Raw genomic sequence first — 25,465 nt, 5'->3', positions numbered from 1 at the left:
ACACGGTGAAACCCCATCTCTACTAAAAACACAAAAAAATTAGCCAGGCGTGGTGGCGGGCGCCTGTAGTCCCAGCTACTCGGGAGGCTGAGGCAGGAGAATGTCGTGAACCCGGGAGGTGGAGCTTGCAGTGAGCTGAGATCGCGCCACTGCACTCCAGCCTGGGTGACAGAGTGAGACTCCTTCTCAAAAAAAGAAAAAAGAAAAAAAGGAAGAAACAATGGGCCAGGCATGGTGGCTCATGCCTGTAATCCCAGCACTTTGGGAGGCCAAAAGTGGACCGATTATTTGAGGTCAGGAGTTTGAGACCAGCCTGGCCAAATGGTGAAACCCAGTCTCTACTAAAAATATAAAAATTAGACAGGCATGGTGGTGGGTGCCTGTAATCTCAGCTATTCAGGAGGCTGAAGCAGGAGAACTGCTTGAACCTGGGAGGTGGAGGTTGCAGTGAGCCAAGATCACACCATCCTGGGTGACACAGTGAGACTGTGTCTCAAAAAAAAAAAAAAAGAAAGAAAGAAAAGAAAAGAAAGAAGAAGGGAAGGGAAGGGAAGGGGAAGGGGAAAGGGAATAGGAAGGGGAAGGGGAAGAGGAGAAACAATGTACAGAGAGCAATCAAGTGGGCGGGTTTTAAGAAATGTTTTGTTTCTCAAAAAAAAAAAAAAAGCCATTGAAATTTACCAATGCTTAAGGAATTAAAGAGTATGGAATTAGACATTAGTGGTTATCAACAGGAATGAAACGCACAAATTAGAACCTCATTGACTGTTTCATTTTTAACAGCTACATAAGGAAAGGTCTAGTTCTTGTTAAACTGCACATTTTGCACATGTTGTCAAAATTCCAAACTGATTAATTGCCAGTAGAGAAAAGAATTAAAAGTCAAGAAAAAGAGTCAACATTGTCTTCACTGTCTTTTGCTTGGCCCACTGCAATCTCTTTTATTTATTTATTTATTTTTGAAACGGAGTCTCACTCTGTTGCCCAGGCTGGAGTGCAGTGGCGCCATCTCCGCTTACTGCAAGCTCCGCCTCCCAGGTTCAGGCCATTCTCCTGCCTCAGCCTCCCGAGTAGCTGGGACTACAGGCGCCCGCCACCACGCCCGGCTAGTTTTTTGTATTTTTAGTAGAGACGGGGTTTCACCGTGTTAGCCAGGATGGTCTCAATCTCCCGACCTCATGATCCGCCCGCCTCCCAAAGTGCTTCATTCTTGGCTCTCAGTGGTTTATTCCCACTCAGCAGCCAGCTATATCATTTTAAAGCCTAGTGGTGCCCCCTTGGCTTGCTCGGAACTCACATCACTCAGGTGCATGCCAGGGAATATAGCACTTGCATCTCCAACTGTCTCTCCCTGCTTCACTGTACTCTGGATACACAGGCCTCCTTGCTGTTCCCTGAGCTTGGCAGGCTCACTCCCACCTCAGGATCTTTGGGCATGCTGCTCTTTCTGCTACCAATGCTGACCCTTTAATGTACAGCTGACCCTTGAACAACATAGGGGTGAGGGACACCAATCCCCCATGCAGTCAAAAATCTATGTTTAACTTTTAACTTTCCAAAAACTGCTGACTAGAAGCATTACCGATAACAAACAGTTAATACAATTGGTATGTCATATGGTAAATATAGTTTCTCTTTGTTGTGATTTTCTTATTAACTTTTTTTTTTTTTTTTTTTGAGACAGAGCCTTGCTCTGTCGCCCAGGCTGGAGTGCAGTGGCACAAACTCGACTCACTGCAAGCTCCGCCTCCCGGATTCATGTCATTCTCTGGCCTCAGCCTCCCGAGCAGCTGGGACTACAGGTGCCCGCCATCACGCCCGGCTAAATTTTTTTTAAAATTTTTTTTATTTTTTAGTAGAGACAGGGTTTCATCGTGTTAGCCAGGATGGTCTCGATCTCCTAACCTCATGATCCATCCGCCTCGGCCTCCCAAAGTGCTGGGATTATAGGCGTAAGCCACCACATCCAGCCTCTCAATAACATTTTCTTTTCCCCAGTTTATTATTAAGAAAATCACAAAGAAGAGAAACTATATTTACTATTCATTAAGTGGAAGTGGATCATCATAAAGGTCTTCATCTTTGTCATCTTCACATTGAGTAGGCTGAAGACAAGGAAAAGGAAAAGGAGGGGTTGGTTTTGCTGTCTCAGGAGTGGCAAAGGCAGAAGAAAATTCATGTATAAGTGGATTCATGCAGTTCAAACCCACGCTGTTTAAAGGTCAACTGTATTCAGGTCCCTGCCCAAATGTCATGTAATTATAAAGCCCTTCACTGACATCACTATTAAAGAGCTTCTGCGCAGCAAAAGAAACTACCATTAGAGTGAACAGGCAACCTACAGAATGGGAGAAAATTTTTGCAATCTACTCATCTGACAAAGGGCTAACATCCAGAACCTACAAAGAACTCAAACAAATTTACAAGAAAAAAACACCCCCATCAAAAAGTGGGCAAAGGATATGAACAGACACTTCTCAAAAGAAGACATTTATGCAGCCAACAGACACATGAAAAAATGCTCATCATCACTCGCCATCAGAGAAATGCAAATCAAAACCACAATGAGAGACCATCTCACACCAGTTAGCATGGCGATCATTAAAAAGTCAGGAAACAACAGGTGCTGGAGAGGATGTGGAGAAATAGGAACACTTTTACACTGCTGGTGGGACTGTAAACTAGTTCAACCATTGTGGAAGACAGTGTGGCGATTCCTCAAGGATCTAGAACTAGAAACATCATTTGACCCAGCCGTCCCACTACTGGGTATATACCCAAAGGATTATAAATCATGCTGCTATAAAGACACATGCACACGTATGTTTATTGCGGCACTATTCACAATAGCAAAGACTTGGAACCAACCCAAATGCCCATCAATCATAGACTGGATTAAGAAAATGTGGCTCATATACACCATGGAATACTATGCAGCCATAAAAAAGGATGAGTTCACGTCCTTTGTAGGACATGGATGAAGCTGGAAACCATCATTCTCAGCAAACTATTGCAAGGACAGAAAACCAAACACCGTATGTTCTCACTCATACGTGGGAATTGAACAATGAGAACACTTGGACACAGGAAGGGGAACATCACACACCAGGGCCTGTCTTGGTGTGGGGGGACCGGGGAAGTATAGAATTAGGAGGTTTACCTAATGTAAATGATGAGTTATTGGGTGCAGCACACCAACACGGCACATGTATACACATGTAACAAACCTGCACATTGTACACATGTACCCTAGAACTTAAAGTATAATAATAAATTTTAAAAAGCCTGTCTCCCTGTGTCTACAATCACTTTTTATTACTTTGCCTTCTTTTATTTTTGTTCATGGCACTTAAATATAGTTTTATTTATCTATTATTTGTCTTCCCTCACTATGAAGGAGGGAGTCTGTGGCTAGGAGAATACTAGAATAGGTCCCAGGAAAGAATAAATGCTTAATAAATTTTGTTGAATAAGTAAAATAAAAGACTGATTTTTAAAAAATGTTGCCAAGATTCTCCATGTTAAAACAAAGGGTAAAAATAAAAATTGCAGGTACGATTTTTTGAAGAAATTGACAAACTTATTCTAAAATTAATAAGGAAATACAACAGACCTAGAATACCCAAATCAAATTTGACAAAGAACAACAAAGTTGGAGGACTTACAGGGCTTGTTTTGAGACTTATTAAAAAGCTACAGTATCAAAAGATACAGAGTCTCAGTTAGACAGGAGGATAAGTTCAAGAGATCTATTGTACAGCAAGATGACTATACTTAATAACAACATATTGTATTCTTGAAAAATACTGAGACTGGATTTTAAGTGTTCTCACCACAAAAATGATACTATGTGTGGTAATGCATATGTTAATTAACTCAGTTGAGCCAGTCCACAATGTATATATTCAAAACATCATGTTGTATACAATAGATATAATTTTTTGCCAATTAAAATTAAAATAAAACATTTTTTAAAAGCTACAATAATCAAAATGGTGTGGTATTGGTCTAAGAAGAGACATATAATCCATGGAACAGAATAGAGTTCAGAAATAGATCTGCAAGAAAGAGGAACGCTTGCACACTGTTTATTGGAATGTAAATTAGTACAGCCACTATAATGAATAGTATGGAGATTCCTTTAAAAACTAAAAATAGAAATACCATATGATCCAGCAATCTCACTGCTAGGTATTTATCCACAAAAAAATAAATCCACAAGAAAATAAATCAGTATGTTGAAGAGATATCTGCATGCTCATTTTTATTATAGCACTATTTACAATGGCCAAGATTTGGAATCAACCTAAGTACCCATCAACAAATGAATTGATAAAGAAATGGGAAATTTTTCAGTCATAAAAAAGAATGAACTCATTTTCAACAACATGGATGGAACTGAAGGACATTATGTTAAATGAAATAAGCCAGGCACAGAAAAAGAAATACAAAATGTTCCTACTTATACGTGGGAGCTAAAAAATATCGAGTTTATGGAGATAGAGAGTGGAATAATGATTATCACAGGTTGGGAAGAGGAGAGGAGAGGGGGGATGAAAAAGGAACGGTTGCGTACAAAAATACAGTAAGATAAAAGGAATAAGATTTAGTGTTTGGTAGCAAAATAGGGTGGCTATAGCTAACGATAATTTATTGTATATTTTAAAATAACTAAATGAATGCAATTGGAATGTTTCTAACACAAAGAAATGATAAATGTTGGAGGTAGTTGATACCCTAATTACCCTGATTTGATCGTTAAACATTTTATACTTGTATCAAAATTTCACATGTACATCATAAATATGTACAACTATTATGTATCCATAATAACTAAAACTTTAAAATTTAAAAAATCTATAAACAAAAAAAGAAAAAGGTAAATAGATCTACATATATATTGTCAGGGAATTTTCAATAAAGATGCTTAGCAAAATCAATGGTAAAAGACCACACATTTAAATAAGTGATGCTGGAAAAACTGGATACCCAAATGTACACCAAAAAAGTCAATCTCCTCACTATTCTATACATAAAATTAAATCAAATGGGATCATGGGTCTAAAACATTTACAAAAATATAAACAATCCTATTTTTGCAACTTTGGGGTAGGCAACAATTTCATCAAAAAGAGACAAAAAGCACTGGCCACCACAGACAATTACATGAATAAGTCTTTATCAAAATAAAAATTTTCTGTTCATCCAAAAAATTCCATTAATAAAAAAAAAACAGGCAAGCCATAGACTATACAAAATGTTTGCAATACATACATTTGACAATAGGCTCATTATCTGGCATATATAAAGAACTCCTACAAATCAACAAAAACAGACAAGTAATCCAATAAAATCACAGGCAAAATACTTGAACAGATATTTAACACATACACACGCACAAAGATATATAAATAGCTAAAAATCAAACATAAATGTGCTCAACATCATTGATCATCAGGAAAATGCAAACTAAAACCAGAAAGAAGTATCATTACACCGCAAAGGCTAAAATTGAAAAGACTGACAGTACCAAATATTGGCAAGGATATAGAACGCCTGGAACTCTCATATACTGCTTCCGAAAGTGTTAAAGAGTACAATTTTGAAGAACTATTTGGTACTTTCTTTAACAGTTAAACATACAGCTACCTATAACCCTGAAATTCTATTTCTAGGTCTTTCAGAGAAAAAAGTTATAAACATTTTTGTATAGGTCTTTTTGTAAATATGTTTTCAACAGTCTTATGAAACTCCAAATCTGGAGAAAACATAAGTGTTCATCACAGGAGGATAGATAAACAAATTATGGTGTAGTCATATAATTTAACACTGCCTAGCAATATGAACATTTGATTTAAATGAATGTTTGATTTAAATGAAGTCCAACAACAGGCAAAAGTAATTTATAGTGACAGTAATCACCAGTCTTCCTGCTGGGGCAGAGAACTGTACAGAAAGAGGCTTAAGGGAATATTCTGAGGTGAGATAAATGTTCTGACTCTTTTTTGGGGTGGAGGTTATATATGTGCCAAAAGCCATTGAACTAGGCACTTAAAGATGTGTACATTTTACTACATGTAAATTATATGTCAATAAAAAAGAGAATTGTAGTGTGGATGTGAGAATTGTGTCTGTATTTGTGAGGAAGCCTATAAGGCATTGCTTTATTTTCATATAACATAATAAGCATAGAACATTTCCAAATCAAGTCATGATTTTTCCTGATATTTCTCTTCCTACATCATTACTTGCAGCATTTTCACAGCCTTGGGGGAAATTCAGTCAACAATTAACCAGACAATAAAAGCAAAGGTGTTCACAAAAATATTGTCCTTTAAAAACACATCATTTTCTACATGGCTTAATTTAATCTCCTAGCAGAGGATTGCAGACACATGCCTTTAGTGGTGTGCTCAGCAATTGTAAATGACATATGGTATAATAAAAATAAAGCAACCCAGATAAATAAATAGCACATTTTTTATTTGTATTAAAAAATGAGAATCTAAATGCTTACATATCTGCTCAATTCTTATATGCTCAACTTTAAAGACATCTGCGAATTTATGAAAAATATCAGTATCTGTCAATGTCTGCTAAAAATCATAGATTATATCAGAAAACTACAATAAGAATTTTGTAACAAAGAAGTGCAGTTATGAATGGTTTGTGAATTTAAAAAATAATCTGTGCTAATAATTGCTCTACCAGCCTGGTCCTCCAAAGTAGATAGAATTGAAGATGACACTTATGTCTGCCGTATTTTGACTCTCTGGCAATATCAAATTATCATAGGAATCTTTTTTTAGATCCACCAAAAGCTTAGAGAAAATTTCTAGGACTCCTTACATGAGCATTTACTTATTGTCATAAGCATGAAACGATTTACCAAGATCGGACGTGTTTTTTTGGAAAATAGTTTGGGTAGGAATGTGGAGGATGGCTAAGGGAGGGAGATGATTCCCGATAATCTGGATGGAACTGATTTAATCAGGTGGCAGGTCTCCAAAGTGGAGCTGAGGCATCTCTGAGATGAGGAAGGGATTCAGCCTGTGGACAACAGCTTCAGCCCATGACCACGATTTCCAGCCTGCTCCTCCTGCCAACCATCCCTGTGGATTTTGCACTTGCCTCATCAGTCCCCACAATCATGTAAGCCAGTTCCTTGCGATAAATATCTGAATATGTATCTACTGGCTGGTTCTGTTTCACACATTTGTGCAGGACTGTCATGTGTATGACATACCAGCATCCCTGGCTGCTAACAGTGATAAACAACAATTGTACCACCCCACCCCCCCAGTACACACATTCCTTAAGGGCCCCTAGTAGACAGCGCAGAGGTGATACACTGACTGAATCACTTGTTAGAGGTAAGGAAAAAACTAGAGACAAGAAAGTTGGATCTTGCAATGATCCAATGCAAGATAATGAGAATGAGAACTGAAAGGATAAGATGGATCTGTCAGACATTTCAAAGACAGAATTAGTAGAGCTTGCTAACAAAATGAATAAAGGATTTCAGAGAGAGTGAATTGAAGATGTCAAGATTACAATTAAGGTGATATGAGGAGAAAGAACATGACCGATCAAGGAAGGAGAATCCATTCACTGTGGACTTGCTGAGCGTAAGTACCTGTTAGACATGCAGGTAAATGTTGGGTTCAAAATACAGGTCTGGCACATGGAGAGACTGAGATCAGATAGGCAGCTTTGGTGCTCTCTAGCAAATGGGTGTGGAAATTATGTTGTGAAACACATCCCAACATATCTTGCCTCTGCAGAAAATTTTGTGCACTTCTCCAGAGCTCTTTTCTTCTACGATTAAGACCAGTTTATGAGGCTGAGATTTATAGACCCAGGAGAAGATAGGGGAAAAGAATACCTGGAGAAAAAGAAGGATGTAATAGATGCAAGGGTAGCTTCTGGCAGAAAGGTGGGAACTGGAAATTTCTTATGGAGCTCAAAATAAGAGCCTGCCAGAAGGAAGAGAAAATGAAAGAGCAAGTGCAAGCCTCCTTGTTTTTCCTTCTCACATCCACTCCAGCAAATGTGAACCTTGGGCTTAGAGTTGGGATGTTGATGGAGATACACAGATGGTTTGAGGGGGAAGCTGGGGTGCAGACAGAAAAGACTGAGAGCTTCGAAGAAGCTTCATGATCATCATAACACTATATACATAAGGTCCATGAGAGTAAAGTCCTTGTCTGTTTTGCTCACTGTGGTATACTTTGTACACATAGTGCCTGACACCTATTAGGCACTCAGTAAATACTTGTTGAATGAATAATTGAGTTGTAGGCATCTGGGAAAGAAGAACAGAAAAGGATGAAGAAGGCACTGGAGCTGATGGGGCTGAGATAGGGTCGCCTAGTGCCAGTGAGTTCCCCATGGGCTGTGTGTGGTGTGGATGGGAATCCAAAGCCCCCATGTGTCTTGTGCCAATGTAGGAGACAGCTCTGGGGCTGGCAGGTGAGTTCACTTGGCCATCACGGCACTGAGGGCCACAGAGCAGGCTGTTTAAAATAAGAATGCCAAGAAAGTCACAATCAAGCCTCAGAGGATGAAAAACAGTAACCCCAAGGTGGGAGTTGAGGCATCATGGGTAATTCCTTGGGTTTAAACCATGATGATTAAAGAGGCCATGAGTTACAGATGCCATAAACATTTAATAAGGACAGAGGTCAGCATCCCAAAATCACAGGGTTCATGTTATCTAAGTTCAGCAGGGGCCAATAGAAGAAGACCAGAGCCCCTGCCCCTCTCCCATCAACATGGGGATGCTTAAGCTCTCTCCTCTACTCTGCTGCCATCTTTGGAAGAGGATATGGAGAAGAGAACCCTCGGGATAGTAAAGAAACCTTTATACCAAAAGAGACTGATATAATTGATCCTGACTATTACCACCATTTTCTGCTACCAGCATAAACAGGGGTTCAAAACAAAATGACACATAATTATAGAAAATAATGTTCCCATCTTGTACACCAATTTTTATCTCAATTCATATGAAATGAAATACCATGGGACTAGACAGAAACCAAGGGAAGCGCAAGAGAGGCAGAACATTTAAAGTTAAAAGGCCAGGGTTGGAAGAGAAAATGAGGAAGAGTATTCAAAGAGAGAAGACAGAAACCAGGACAGAGGAGAGTAATGGAAAACACTCAGGGGTAAAAAACATTAAAAAGCAGGTAAGTACAATAAGAAATAATTAGCCCCTAGTGAGGTGGAGCTGGCAGTGAGCCAAGATTGTGCCACTGCACTCCAGCCTGGGCGACAGAACAAGACTCTGTCCCAAAAAACAAAAAAAGAAAAAAGAAAAAGAAAAAAGAAATAATTAGCCCGCAGTTTAGCAACTTGGTTGTTAGGTATTTTGGAGAAATTCAAAGTTTTAGTCCACATTACCCACAGGATTTAATTCAAACAGCTTAATGAGGTATTCACAAACACCCATCATCTAGCTCCAGCCTACTTCCCCAGGCTTTTCAGACTACACATATAAAAATACGCATTATAAATCAGCAGAACCAACTTTCGGTCCTGGGGCTGTCCCTAACTATCTGGATGACTTTAGACAACTCTTTTAACTTCTCCTGGTTTCCCTTTCTTTGTGCAATCAAAACATAAAACAATTCCATTTCTAAGTTTGATTCTTAGTATGAAGTGAGCTGAGCCGGAGTTTCTGCACCACTTACTTTTTTTTTTTTTTTTTTGAGTCGAAGTCTCGCTCTGTCGCCCAGGAGTGCAGTGGCACCATCTCAGCTCACTGCAAGCTCCGCCTCCCGGGTTCACGCCATTCTCCTGCCTCAGCCTCCCGAGTAGCTGGGACTACAGGCGCCCGCCACCACGCCCGGCTAATTTTTTTGTATTTTCAGTAGAGACGGGATTTCACCATGTTAGCCAGGATGGTCTCAATGTCCTGACCTCGTGATCCACTCGCCTTGGCCTCCCAAAGTGCTGGGATTACAGGCATGAGCCACTGCGCCCGGCCTGCACTTACGTTATTCTTTTCCATCCAGGAGTGACTTCCTTATCTAGTTGTCAAGACCCTATCTTCGTTTGGCTCTGAGAGCCTCCCTAGGCTTCATTTATTCATTTCCCTCTCTTATCTCATTTATTTACCCAAACTGTTTGGAATCATTAGAAAATTCCTCCTGCGTATGCACATCTATCTTGTCTTTCCAAGTAGATTATCAGCTACTTCATGACTGGGGTCATTGTTTATAATTTTTTATAAACTTCACTGTACCAAGCGAATGCTTACATTCAGAAGACATCCAACAAATCATTGTTCCTTCAGTATTAGTTATATACCACAGGCAGTTTCAATCTTTCTCTCTTTGTGTTATAGATGTGAAAGCAGTTCTCCAAACTGAACAAACTTACTAAACTAGTAAAAAGAAATCATCATTCAGTCTTTAAACAGGGGTGGTGAAGATAAACTTCCTCTCAAATATCACTGGAAAAGAAGCTGTGATACCCGCAAGCCTCGCACTGAGAGCATGCTTCTCTCGTGATTTCTCTTCAGTCTCCCTGGAATACTCAATTCTGCTCCATTTCTGCATGTACAAATATGCTTTTTTCACCCATTTAAGTATTAGTCTAGAGGTGTATCTACAAACTCCCAATAATTCTAATGGAACTGAGGTTTCCCATTGATTCTCCAGGTTTTGTCAGGCTGAATTTCTTTAATACACATTATTGTATTTGTTGGAAAAGATATAAGCAGTAGACTCTTCAGAAATATCTTTAATTGATTTTTCTGCCTGGGATATAAGATCTATAGGGTAATGATTCTCAGTGTTCACTACACTGTGAACAGTGACAAAACATGAATCACGATTTTCACTATTACAATGCCACAGTACCCTCTACATGACAATACCCTTCTAATTATTGCACATTTAAGTTAAAATTTTACTTCCTTTTGCTCTGCGTAATTCTTATCATTCTCAACTCTATGCTCTCCTTATGATCTCTTATTTTAAGTTATAAGAATCAGAAAACATTCTTCAAAAGGAAAGGTTTGCTTCACTTTCGTAGTGGGCAAACCACAGTACACAGAGTGAACATTTTAGTGAAGATTTCTCTGTCCTTCTAAAATATATATTAGTACTTACCTGCACTAGACCATTATAAAAATTGCCATAATTAAGAATAGACTAAAACATGAAAGTAAATAGAATACTTCCGCATGAAATAGAAGCCTTTAATGTTTCTTATCGTTTGCTTACTCACTAATTTGCAAATTTCAGTAATTCACAATGGATCTCCTTATTGATGCTGGGAATTCATAAAGTTCTACTGAACCCACTAATTTCTCTTTCCCTTGACTATAATTTATCATTGGATTGTGTAACTGCATTATTGATATTAACTGCTCTGGGAGAACATTCCACTATATCTGAAATGAGATAATCATAATACTCCTTAAGAAAAAAGAGTCATAAAATTTTACACTTATAGTTTTTCTGCAGCAGTGGTACAGATGTAAGTTTTTTAAAAATAATAATTGGTCCCCAGTGAGAAAAATGACAATTAACTGCATACTGTCTTTTGATGAAATGCAATCTTACTTCCTTCTTGCTTCTTGAATAAAGCTGCATTTTTCCTTTTAGTTAACATTTGCTTAACCTTGAAATGAAAATATATTAGTAGACTTAAAATAGTGCAAAAGGAGAAAGTATTGTATGACTGTTTAAAGCAGGAATATAAACTTTGCTTTGAAGTAAAGCATTTCTCTATGGTCCATAAAAACCTGAATGCTCAATGAGGACACTGAGGCTGGCTAGCAGCAGGTGCTAATAAATATGCATTAACTGTATGCCTGACATATGGATTTAATGTAGAGACTCCTTGGACAAGATGGCACTAGATTAACAAGTTCCATCAACAAACTATTCTAACAAAAGCAATGCTCGTTTTATATAATTGATGCTATCTTACAATTTAAGCCACTTTTAAAGTCATACAGTATATTCAAACACATTAACTCATTTATCCTAGTACCCTCTGAGGTAGATAATATCTTCCACCCCTTAATTTACAGATGAGTATACGACCTCTGGAACATTAAAATCCCTCCCTTGGCTTCAGAGCTCTCCCTTTATTTTACCTGGCGATGGCCTGAGAGCTAGATTTCTACAGCTAAAATGACTTTGCAAATACACATGGAAATATTGATAGAGGAAATTATATGGTATCTGGGATTTACCTCAGAAAAATCTGGGGAAGACAGGAAGCAGGTGGGAATACAGATGATACAGGATTAGCCCTGAATAGCTAACTGTTGAAGCTGGGATGGGTACAGGAAGCAATCTTTGCATTTATAAACGTTTGAAATTTTCCATAATAAAGAATTTTTTAAGCTGAGAAGTACCAATAAATAGATAAGTAATGGTCCTTCTCAAGGTGTTTTGCTAAAGATAACAGACTTTCTGCTGTTACATTGTAAACTAATGCCACTCAGCCCCACATCAGCCACATGAATCTAATATGAAATGACTCTTTCACATACAACTGGAAATTAGCTAAGTAGCTCGGTAGTGCAGAACTTAATAACAGAAGGCCCCAAATATCTAAGATATATAGAAATAGCTAAATCTCTTGCATTTTAGTCTACTAGGAATAATCTAGTTAGAATGCAACATGACATACATAGAATGATGTGTTTCTCATTGTTGCCTAGTTATTAGGAAGTCAGGTAGTAAAATAAAAAGCAAAGTGAGCTCTAACTCCCTGTCTGAGATTTTACTGTGTTCAGTAAGGGCTATAACTCCAAGTTATATGCTCCTTTACATAAACGTATAACTTAAATAATCATCATGGAATGTTCTGCAAAATTACAGCTAGGCTCAGCATTTAAGGCAATGAAGATGAAAGAGTTTCCTTCCCAAATGAAAACTACATTAAATCTTCAACTTCTGGATTCCAAATACCTTAAGACAAACCCACTAAACAGTAGTACTTTCCTTATTTTCAGAAAGGAGTTCACTGGAAACACTGTTATTCAAGAAATCAGAACTGCCTCTTTGAGACCAAGTTCTTACATAATTTTCCCAGCTTAGATGGAGTAGGTCCTTAGGATCCTGGGAAGGAATTTAATGACCAGGTACCCTAAGAAACAGTTTTATGATCCAATTGCCTTGGGCCCACCCCTGAGACAGAAAAAAAAAAAATGGATGAAAAGCCCCTTACCAGGTCACCACTGGGTGGAGGCCCAAAGCACGAGCAAACAACAGAACATTGATCGTGATTGCAAAAAAGACACAGAAGAAAGAAAATAAGAGACAGCAACAAGAGCATCACTGGCACTGTCACTTGCACATGTGGACATTTGTAGCTTTGGCATCTCTTTTCCAAGCAATGTTCAGAAATATACTTAAATATCAAAATAATCTAAAGGTTCTTGGCAAGAAAAATAAAAAGCATATTCTGATTTGAAGCATGGCAACATTATTAATACCACAAATGGCAACGAAAGAAATTGCAAAGACCAATATGAAAAATTTTAAAGGCAAATGTTATTTCCTTCTCTGAATTAACTCACAACATTTTCATCTATATTCCCAAAAGTTGCAGTCAGACTGCTGAAGAAATTAAATATAAGCATTCACTGCTAATTTTACAAAGTTTGTAACTTAAACTTCACTAAGAGAACTTTGTGATATCTCTGATTTTTGCAAAATACAATAAATCATGGGTTCATTCTTAGGAAGGTCAGTTATATTTAATTATTTTAATTTATGTATAAGATACAGAAATGGATATAAATATGTAACTATAATACTTAAATATTGCATGTAACTATTTTTCTAACTTTCGATGAATGTTCCTTAAAACAAGCATGAACAACTTCAGTCAGAGCATTAGAGTGCATCATGAACAGATTAAAATATTTGCACTTACGTGAGATAGAAGAGCCAGCTCATGGTGACATGTGACGGCGTTCCGGTTGGCTTCCATAAAATACCTTTGTGTGCGTCTTCGTTCCCGTTCTAGCTTCTTCTCCAAGGACAACTGGGATGTAGATAAGTTGTCTAAATATTTCATCATGACATCTGATATCATCGAACTGACTTGTACAATATCTGGACGAGCTTCTGCATCAGGAGTGAGGCACCTAAGATAACATTAGATAATTATAACTTTCTGGTCAATGTTGGGAGCAGGCCACAGAGTGTAAAGGATCAAGGTTAAACTCCACTGTGTCCCCTCTATGGTATTTTCACCTAAGATAACCTGGGGTAAGATGGATATCAAGCACAGCTTTGAGTCCAAGACTTCTCAAAAGGCATTTGGAAAGCTAAGGAAGGAAAAGGAGGCAGCACTATTCTCTTTGCACTTGGGCTGGAAGGTAAGGGTTCCAGGCTGAGCATGAAGATGCTCTTTGGGTCTCAGGATGGGCAGATGGGATCATCTTCTCCTGCACGGGTTGGCTGCTTTCTGAAATCACTGCTAACTCACTGGCAGATGAAAAAAAAAAAAAAAAAAAAAAAAAAAAAAGCCCAGTAACTAAGCCTTTCATTAGTGCAGATATTCAAATTCTTAGACTGCAGATGTTTAAACTGCTTCAAGGTAATATTAGCAGCTGAATTATCAGCTGAGCTTTTTTAAAAATCAAAAAAAAAAAAGCAACATAAGCTAGTTTTATAAATTATATAGCTACATATTATGGCACATGGGAATGGAAATGACCTTTGTTCTCCTAGCATATAGTCATCTCCTTGCCTAAGGTTACTCTCCTGGTCCTGTATTTGCCATTATTGGAAAAGGCACCAAAAAGAAGATGCAGTTTAGCATCATAACTCAGCATGCAGGCTCTGGATCATTTTGCTGGGGTTTAAAACCTCATTTACCATTTATTAGGTCAGATCCTGGGCAAGTTACATAGCTTCTAAGTCTCAGGTAGCCCACCTGTAAAATGAGATGATTATAGTATCTACCTCATTAAACTGGTATGGTGTTTGAATGAGGTCATTTCTGTGAAGGGCACACACATTGTAAAATTTCAATAAATTGAGAAGAAAATCCACACTTGTATGTATCCTCCATCCCTTCCTACATTTAACAAACACCAAGTCCTGTGACTTCTACCTTCTAAATATTTCTTGAATCCACATCCTTCCCCTGTTATCCCACAGCTATTTGGCTATTACATCACTTACTTGGACTACTGAAGGAGTCTCCTAAATAACATACTCATTTCTCATCTACCTCTGGTCTGTACTGTAAACTGCTAACCAGGATAATATTCCTAAATCTGACTACATTATTTCTCTACTCAAAATTCTTCAATAGTTCTCATGGTCCAATAGGATAAAATTAAAATTCCCAGAATGCTACACAAGGTCTCTCTTGAACTGGCTATTACCTTCCTCCACTCTTTCCCCTCCTCCAGCAACACATCCAATGTGACTACCTGCACTTCCCCAAATAGCACCTGTCCTATACCCCCATTTGTTTGCTTATTTTATTCCATATGCTTGATTTTTTTTTCTTTTGCCAATGGTATCTTATCTTTCCCAGCCATCATCTGTTATATACTTGCCAAAATCCCACTCTTTTTCCAGGCTCCATTAGGAATACTTTTGGACTGCCCTCAGACAGATATCCTGAGCCCCTTTTGTACATTCTTTTTGCACCATTTGCACTTAAGTACTTAAAACTATTGTAATTATTTTATTATAATGGTCTGTTTCACCACTACACTGGAAACTTCTTCAGAAGAGGGACATGTGTCCTCATCACTATGATCTCCCAGCACATACAATGGAATCTGAGTCCTGATAGCTATTCAGTAAATGAATGAATCAATCAATGAATAAATCCACAAACAAACTCAGCCTAACATCTAAAAGTTTACCTACCTATAACCCAAAATATTTGGCCATAGACTTTTGGATTCCCAGGAACACTTCCTACCAGAAGTTCCAGGATAGCCTCGTTGCTCTGAAATGACTCCCTGCTTAGGTATTTCAGAGAAATTCTTAAAAGCAACTGAATCAGAGTAATAATACATGCTAAAGATGGTCTACCAATTATTCTGTAAACAAATAAGCATAAGATCTGGTCCTAGAAAAAACTGGGGATGTTCTCACCTCATCTACTTTGTCCCCACTCCACTCTGAGAGGCCAGATGGAAAGAATTAGAAGGATACCTTGTTCAATTACATTCATGTCATGTTTTAAGATATAAAGAATTTAAAGGGGTGAAAAATATAAAGATCCATTTGTCCTTGGAGCTAGCTGAAAGTATTAACTTTGTTAGTCCTCATGACTGCTTCTGAAGCAAAGCATCAGGCAGCTTATGCAACCAGGCACAGAGAAAGAAAAATAAAGCAATTGTTTTAATAGAATATTTTATGCATAAAAGGATAAGTTCTTCCTTTTTAAAAAGTAAACAGACAATATTCTCTTAATAGTATACTGGTAGGTAAAAATAGTAATCCTGGTACTGAGCAGAACAACAACAAAAAATAGTTATTTTCTGCCCCAAACTCCTCAGGGTTGCTAAGTTATTCTCCCAATTTGAAGGCCTGCTAGGAAAGACAAGTTTCAATAACAAATGTACCTGTACACCACATGAGCAAACAGGAAAAAAGAAAGATACTGCACATTAGAAATGCAAACTGTGTGAGCTCTACTTGACAAGGATGTGAAAAATAATGAGAAGATAGTAAAATAGAGGAAAGAAGATATATATGATTAGAAACAATATATTGTTTAGGAATGATTATAATAAACATTTCTGTCAAGAGCTATCTTCTATTTCAAAGGCTGTATCAAATTACTAAAGATTGGCTGTGAGCCTGATCTTTTGCTGAGTCATAATTGATCATTAAGAACACTTGCCTTTATGTGTCCCTTGCATCATTGCTTTAAGAAAACAGGAAATTTGAGTTTGTTCCCTAATTCTTTCAGAACTCAATTTTTTAATACTAAAAACCCAAAGCAAATTAAATATGCAATTGCATATAATTCATGATTGATTTCAGTTTTAAGTCAAATTTTCTAAAGATAAAACTTTATTTGGAATGTAAACCCAGACAATGAGGAGTCTTAAATAACTTTAAATAAAAATCAGTTTACTACAGAATGCACCCTGCAATCTTAATTTATTATCAGATATAAAATTGAATTGTCAGTTCTAACTTATTATGGCATCTTAGTATTTTGAATTAAAAGAAACCTCAAGTTAAGAAGCTCTTGCCCTCAGCAAAGCCTTCACAGACGCTGGTCTGGGAAATGCTGCTTACTATTTGAGAGTTAATGATTGTCCAGGTCTCAGATTACATGGCCTTTCTTCAAAGAAACTTTTCCCAAATTCCCAGAGTAAGACAGGTCCTCTCATTGGCAATGAGGTAATCTCTCATTGCCCCCTTTACCACTTTTCATCACATTTATCACAATTTGCTTTATAGACTTCATTCTGTAAATCATACAACATCATTAATAATAATAATAATAATACCTAATTTCGTTGAGTGCCTACCACTTGCTGGGTACTGTGTTAAGTGTGTCAGAAGCATTATCTTATTTAAGCTTTAAAACAAGCCCATGGGAGGGCGGAGCAAGATGGCCGAATAGGAACAGCTCCAGTCTCCAACTCCCAGCGCGAGCCACACAGAAGACCGGTGATTTCTGCATTTTCAACTGAGGTACTGGGTTCATCTCACTGGGGAGTGCCGGACGATCGGTGCTGGTCAGCTGCTGCAGCCCGACCAGCGAGAGCTGAAGCAGGGCGAGGCATCACCTCACCTGGGAAGCACAAGGGGGAAGGGAATCCCTTTTCCTAGCCAGGGGAACTGAGACACACAACACCTGGAAAAGCGGGTAACTCCCACCCCAATACTGCGCTTTAAGCAAATAGGCACACCAGGAGATCATATCCCACACCTGGCCGGGAGGGTCCCACGCCCACAGAGCCTCCCTCATTGCTAGCACAGCAGTCTGTGATCTACCCGCAAGGCAGCAGCGAGGCTGGGGGAGGGGCGCCCGCCATTGCTGAGGCTTAAGTAGGTAAACAAAGCCGCTGGGAAGCTCGAACTGGGTGGAGCTCACAGCAGCTCAAGGAAACCTGCCTGTCTCTGTAGACTCCACCTCTGGGGACAGGGCACAGTAAACAATAACAAACACAGCAGAAGCCTCTGCAGACGCAAACGACTCTGTCTGACAGCTTTGAAGAGAGCAGTGGATCTCCCAACATGGAGGTTGAGATCTGAGAAGGGACAGACTCCCTGCTCAAGTGGGTCCCTGACCCCTGAGTAGCCTAACTGGGAGACATCCCCCACTAGGGGCAGTCTGACACCCCACACCTCACAGGGTGGAGTACACCCCTGAGAGGAAGCTTCCAAAGCAAGAATCAGACAGGTACACTCGCTGTTCAGAAATATTCTATCTTCTGCAGCCTCTGCTGCTGATACCCAGGCAAACAGGGTCTGGAGTGGACCTCAAGCAATCTCCAGCAGACCTACAGCTGAGGGTCCTGACTGTTAGAAGGAAAACTATCAAACAGGAAGGACACCTATACCAAAACCCCATCAGTACATCACCATCATCAAAGACCAGAGGCAGATAAAACCACAAAGATGGGGGAAAAAGCAGGGCAGAAAAGCTGGAAATTCAAAAAATAAGAGTGCATCTCCCCCGGCAAAGGAGCGCAGCTCATCGCCAGCAACGGATCAAAGCTGGATGGAGAATGACTTTGATGAGATGAGAGAAGAAGGCTTCAGTCCATCAAATTTCTCAGAGCTAAAGGAGGAATTACGTACCCAGTGTAAAGAAACTAAAAATCTTGAAAAAAAAGTGGAAGAATTGATGGCTAGAGTAATTAATGCAGAGAAGGTCCTAAACGAAATGAAAGAGATGAAAACCATGACACGAGAAATACGTGACAAATGCACAAGCTTCAGTAACCGACTCGATCAACTGGAAGAAAGAGTATCAGCGATTGAGGATCAAATGAATGAAATGAAGCGAGAAGAGAAACCAAAAGAAAAAAGAAGAAAAAGAAATGAACAAAGCCTGCAAGAAGTATGGGATTATGTAAAAAGACCAAATCTACGTCTGATTGGGGTGCCTGAAAGTGAGGGGGAAAATGGAACCAAGTTGGAAAACACTCTTCAGGATATCATCCAGGAGAACTTCCCCAACCTAGTAGGGCAGGCCAACATTCAAATCCAGGAAATACAGAGAACGCCACAAAGATACTCCTCGAGAAGAGCAACTCCAAGACACATAATTGCCAGATTCACCAAAGTTGAAATGAAGGAAAAAATCTTAAGGGCAGCCAGAGAGAAAGGTCGGGTTACCCACAAAGGGAAGCCCATCAGACTAACAGCAGATCTCTCGGCAGAAACTCTACAAGCCAGAAGAGAGTGGGGGCCAATATTCAACATTCTAAAAGAAAAGAATTTTAAACCCAGAATTTCATATCCAGCCAAACTAAGTTTCATAAGTGAAGGAGAAATACAATCCTTTACAGATAAGCAAATGCTTAGAGATTTTGTCACCACTAGGCCTGCCTTACAAGAGACCCTGAAGGAAGCACTAAACATGGAAAGGAACAACTGGTACCAGCCATTGCAAAAACATGCCAAAATGTAAAGACCATCGAGGCTAGGAAGAAACTGCATCAACTAACGAGCAAAATAACCAGTTAATATAATGGCAGGATCAAGTTCACACATAAAAATCTTAACGTTAAATGTAAATGGACTAAATGCTCCAATTAAAAGACACAGACTGGCAAACTGGATAAAGAGTCAAGACCCATCAGTCTGCTGTATTCAGGAGACCCATCTCACACGAGGAGACATACATAGGCTCAAAATAAAGGGATGGAGGAAGATTTACCAAGCAAATGGAGAACAAAAAAAAGCGGGGGTTGCAATACTAGTCTCTGATAAAACAGACTTTAAACCATCAAAGATCAAAAGAGACAAAGAAGGCCATTACATAATGGTAAAGGGATCAATTCAACAGGAAGAGCTAACTATCCTAAATATATATGCACCCAATACAGGAGCACCCAGATTCATCAAGCAAGTCCTTAGAGACCTACAAAGAGACTTAGACTCCGATACAATAATAATGGGAGACTTCAACACTCCACTGTCAACATTAGACAGATCAACGAGACAGAAAGTTAACAAGGATATCCAGGAATTGAACTCATCTCTGCAGCAAGCAGACCTAATAGACATCTATAGAACTCTCCACCCCAAATCAACAGAATATACATTCTTCTCAGCACCACATCGTACTTACTCCAAAATTGACGACGTAATTGGAAGTAAAGCACTCCTCAGCAAATGTACAAGAACAGAAATTATAACAAACTGTCTCTCAGACCACAGTGCAATCAAACTAGAACTCAGGACTAAGAAACTCAATCAAAACCGCTCAACTACATGGAAACTGAACAACCTGCTCCTGAATGACTACTGGGTACATAAAGAAATGAAGGCAGAAATAAAGATGTTCTTTGAAACCAATGAGAACAAAGATACAACATACCAGAATCTCTGGGACACATTTAAAGCAGTGTGTAGAGGGAAATTTATAGCACTAAACGCCCACAAGAGAAAGCAGGAAAGATCTAAAATTGACACTCTAACATCGCAATTAAAAGAACTAGAGAAGCAAGAGCAAACACATTCGAAAGCTAGCAGAAGGCAAGAAATAACCAAGATCAGAGCAGAACTGAAGGAGATAGAGACACAAAAAACCCTCCAAAAAATCAATGAATCCAGGAGTTGGTTTTTTGAAAAGATCAACAAAATTGACAGACCACTAGCAAGACTAATAAAGAAGAAAAGAGAGAAGAATCAAATCAACGCAATTAAAAATGATAAAGGGGATATCACCACCGACCCCACAGAAATACAAACTACCATCAGAGAATACTATAAACACCTCTACGCAAATAAACTGGAAAATCTAGAAGAAATGGTTAATTTCCTGGACACTTACACTCTTCCAAGACTAAACCAGGAAGAAGTTGAATCCCTGAATAGACCAATAGCAGGCTCTGAAATTGAGGCAATAATTAATAGCCTACCAACCAAAAAAAGTCCAGGACCAGATGGATTCACAGCTGAATTCTACCAGAGGTACAAGGAGGAGTTGGTACCATTCCTTCTGAAACTATTCCAATCAATAGAAAAAGAGGGAATCCTCCCTAACTCATTTTATGAGGCCAACATCATCCTGATACCAAAGCCTGGCAGAGACACAACAAAAAAAGAGAATTTTAGACCAATATCCCTGATGAACATTGATGCAAAAATCCTCAATAAAATACTGGCAAACCGGATTCAGCAACACATCAAAAAGCTTATCCACCATGATCAAGTGGGCTTCATCCCTGGGATGCAAGGCTGGTTCAACATTCGCAAATCAATAAACATAATCCAGCATATAAACAGAACCAAAGACAAGAACCACATGATTATCTCAATAGATGCAGAAAAGGCTTTTGACAAAATTCAACAGCCCTTCATGCTAAAAACTCTCAATAAATTCGGTATTGATGGAACGTACCTCAAAATAATAAGAGCTATTTATGACAAACCCACAGCCAATATCATACTGAATGGGCAAAAAATGGAAACTTTCCCTTTGAAAACTGGCACAAGACAGGGATGCCCTCTCTCACCACTCCTATTCAACATAGTGTTGGAAGTTCTGGCTAGGGCAATTAGGCAAGAGAAAGAAATCAAGGGTATTCAGTTAGGAAAAGAAGAAGTCAAACTGTCCCTCTTTGCAGATGACATGATTGTATATTTAGAAAACCCCACTGTCTCAGCCCAAAATCTCCTTAAGCTGATAAGCAACTTCAGCAAAGTCTCAGGATACAAAATTAATGTGCAAAAATCACAAGCATTCTTATACACCAGTAACAGACAAACAGAGAGTCAAATCATGAATGAACTTCCATTCACAATTGCTTCAAAGAGAATAAAATACCTAGGAATCCAACTTACTAGGGATGTAAAGGACCTCTTCAAGGAGAACTACAAACCACTGCTCAGTGAAATAAAAGAGGACACAAACAAATGGAAGAACATACCATGCTCATGGATAGGAAGAATCAATATTGTGAAAATGGCCATACTGCCCACAGTAATTTATAGATTCAATGCCATCCCCATCAAGCTACCAATGAGTTTCTTCACAGAATTGGAAAAAACTGCTTTAAAGTTCATATGGAACCAAAAAAGAGCCCGCATCTCCAAGACAATCCTAAGTCAAAAGAACAAAGCTGGAGGCATCACACTACCTGACTTCAAACTATACTACAAGGCTACAGTAACCAAAACAGCATGGTACTGGTACCAAAACAGAGATATAGACCAATGGAACAGAACAGAGTCCTCAGAAATAATACCACACATCTACAGCCATCTGATCTTTGACAAACCTGAGAGAAACAAGAAATGGGGAAAGGATTCCCTATTTAACAAATGGTGCTGGGAAAATTGGCTAGCCATAAGTAGAAAGCTGAAACTGGATCCTTTCCTTACTCCTTATACGAAAATTAATTCAAGATGGATTAGAGACTTAAATGTTAGACCTAATACCATAAAAATCCTAGAGGAAAATCTAGGTAGTACCATTCAGGACATAGGCATGGGCAAAGACTTCATGTCTAAAACACCAAAAGCAACAGCAGCAAAAGCCAAAATTGACAAATGGGATCTAATTAAACTAAAGAGCTTCTGCACAGCAAAAGAAACTACCATCAGAGTGAACAGGCAACCTACAGAATGGGAGAAAATTTTTGCAATCTACACATCTGACAAAGGGCTAATATCCAGAACCTACAAAGAACTCAAACAAATTTACAAGAAAAAAACAAACAACCCCATCAAAAAGTGGGCAAAGGATATGAACAGACATTTCTCAAAAGAAGACATTCATACAGCCAACAGACACATGAAAAAATGCTCATCATCACTGGCCATCAGAGAAATGCAAATCAAAACCACAATGAGATACCATCTCACACCAGTTAGAATGGCAATCATTAAAAAGTCAGGAAACAACAGGTGCTGGAGAGGATGTAGAGAAATAGGAACGCTTTTACACTGTTGGTGGGATTGTAAACTAGTTCAACCATTATGGAAAACAGTATGGCGATTCCTCAAGGATCTAGAACTAGATGTACCATATGACCCAGCCATCCCATTACTGGGTATATACCCAAAGGATTATAAATTATGCTGCTATAAAGACACATGCACACGTATGTTTATTGCAGCACTATTCACAATAGCAAAGACTTGGAATCAACCCAAATGTCCATCAGTGACAGATTGGATTAAGAAAATGTGGCACATATACACCATGGAATACTATGCAGCCATCAAAAAGGATGAGTTTGTGTCCTTTGTAGGGACATGGATGCAGCTGGAAACCATCATTCTCAGCAAACTGTCGCAAGAACAGAAAACCAAACACCGCATGTTCTCACTCATAGGTGGGAACTGAACAATGAGATCACTTGGACTCAGGAAGGGGAACATCACACACCGGGGCCTATCATGGGGAGGGGGGAGGGGGGAGGGATTGCATTGGGAGTTATACCTGATGTAAATGACGAGTTGATGGGTGCAGCACACCAACATGGCACAAGTATACATATGTAACAAACCTGCATGTTATGCACATGTACCCTACAACTTAAAGTATAATAATAATAAATAAATTTAAAAAAAAACAAAAAAAAAACAAGCCCATGAAGTTAAAGGAGGAGAGTATGCTCATATTGCCTTATGCCCAATTTCTGCCTCCAAAGAAAGAAGAAGTAAAAACTAAAAGGCAGAAATGGAATCCACAGGCAGACAGGCCAGCACTGCGCCCTGGGTCTGGTACTTAAAAATCAGCCCCTGAGCTAACTGCTTGTGTTATCTATAGATTTCGGACATTGTATGGAAATGCATCGTGAAAATCCCTGTCCTGTTCTGTTCCGTTCTGATTACCAGTGAATGCAGCCCCCAGTCACGTACCCTCTGCTTGCTCAATCGATCACGACCCTTTCACACAGACCCCCTTAGAGTTGTAAGCCCTTAAAAGGGACAGGAATTGCTCACTTGGGGAGCTCGGTTTTTGGAGATGTGAGTCTGCTGATGCTCCCAGCTGCATAAAGCCCTTTCCTTCTATAACTCAGTGTCGGAGGGGTTCTTGTCTGCAGCTTGTCCTGCTACAAAGTAATTACTATTGCTACCCACACATCATAGATGAGAAAATTGGGCCTCAGGGAACTTAAATTGAGTAGAAGAGCGGAGATTAGAATCCAGTTGACTCCAGAACCTGGTGATGCTCTAAACCTTTACACTCTAATGTTGCTATCTGACTCCCCTACTAGTATGTTAACCCCAAGAGTCCTGGGTAGCCATAGCCAGGGTCTATTAGTTTCAGAAGAGATTTACAGTCCTATTTGCCCAGACTCACAAAATCAGACCAATGTCTCTGTACCTTGTTCTTTGCACTATCCCTCCCTCGCCCTTTGTGGCACTCAAATACCTATTAAAAGGAGAAATTAAATGCGCAAATATGGTACTTTTGTCTTGACACCTCTGATGACTCCATCTATTTTTAAGGTACTTTCCAAAAAACAACAGAAAACAGTAACAAATCATAGAGATGACCAGTTTAAATATATTTGGATTCCTTAGCAGCAAAGCATGATCCAGTGTTTGTGGAATCAAATGATTTAAAGACAGGTTCGTCTCATTTCCCATAATATTAACCATGATGACTGCCAAAATTGCTCAAATATTTACCATTCAGCAAGCCCTACCCTAAGTGATTTGCATATGTTACTTTGTGTAATCATCACATCAGCCTAATGAGACTGGTACTATTATGATTCTCATTCTACTAGATCAGAAAACAGGGATGCAGAAATAATGGTCAAATCACTCTTTTATTTTTGTTTTTATTTTTATTTAAAAAAAATGTTTTTGAGATGGAGTTTCGCTCTTGTTGCCCAGGCTAGAGCGCAATGGCTCAATCTCGGCTCATTGCAACCTCCACCTCCCAGATTCAGGTGATTCTCCTGCCTCAGCCTCCCAAGTAGCTGTGATTACAGGTGCACACCACCAGGCCTAGGCTAATTTTTGTATTTTTAGTGGAGACGGGGTTTCACCATGTTGGCCAGGCTGGTCTCAAACTCCTGACCTCAGGTGATCTGCCTGCCTCAGCCTCCCAAAGTGCTGGGATCACAGGTGTGAGCCACCGCACCTGGCCTCAAATCACTTTTTAGAGTCTGCAGTTTACATGACTTAGTCCCAGGTAGGCCTATCTTCAGAGCTGGAGGCCCTTAATTAAGACTATAGATTTCGGCTTCACTGTTGTTTTACAGAAATGCTAGTGACTTTCACACATTGGTTTTGTATCCTGCAACTTTGCTGTTAAGTTGTTTATAAGCTTAAGGAGCTTTTGAGCCAATACTATT

General features: G+C 39.0%; 1 protein-coding gene across 7 annotated transcripts in view; it reads right to left on the bottom strand.

The window, feature by feature from the left end:
- NEK10 (NIMA related kinase 10) overlaps positions 1 to 25,465 on the bottom strand; it is a 422,123-nt gene that overhangs the window by 224,393 nt on the left and 172,265 nt on the right. For all 7 annotated transcript variants that reach the window (XM_077994143.1, XM_077994145.1, XM_077994146.1 and 4 more), the window contains one exon: positions 13,909 to 14,122. In XM_077994143.1, the coding sequence (XP_077850269.1) occupies positions 13,909 to 14,122 (214 nt within the window). The remainder of the gene's footprint in view (positions 1 to 13,908; positions 14,123 to 25,465) is intronic.

The sequence above is a fragment of the Macaca mulatta genome, chromosome 2, assembly GCF_049350105.2.
Source record: "Macaca mulatta isolate MMU2019108-1 chromosome 2, T2T-MMU8v2.0, whole genome shotgun sequence".
Classification (NCBI taxonomy): domain Eukaryota; kingdom Metazoa; phylum Chordata; class Mammalia; order Primates; family Cercopithecidae; genus Macaca; species Macaca mulatta.
Note: the sequence above shows the minus strand (reverse complement) of the source record. Positions and strands in the feature narration are given on the sequence as shown.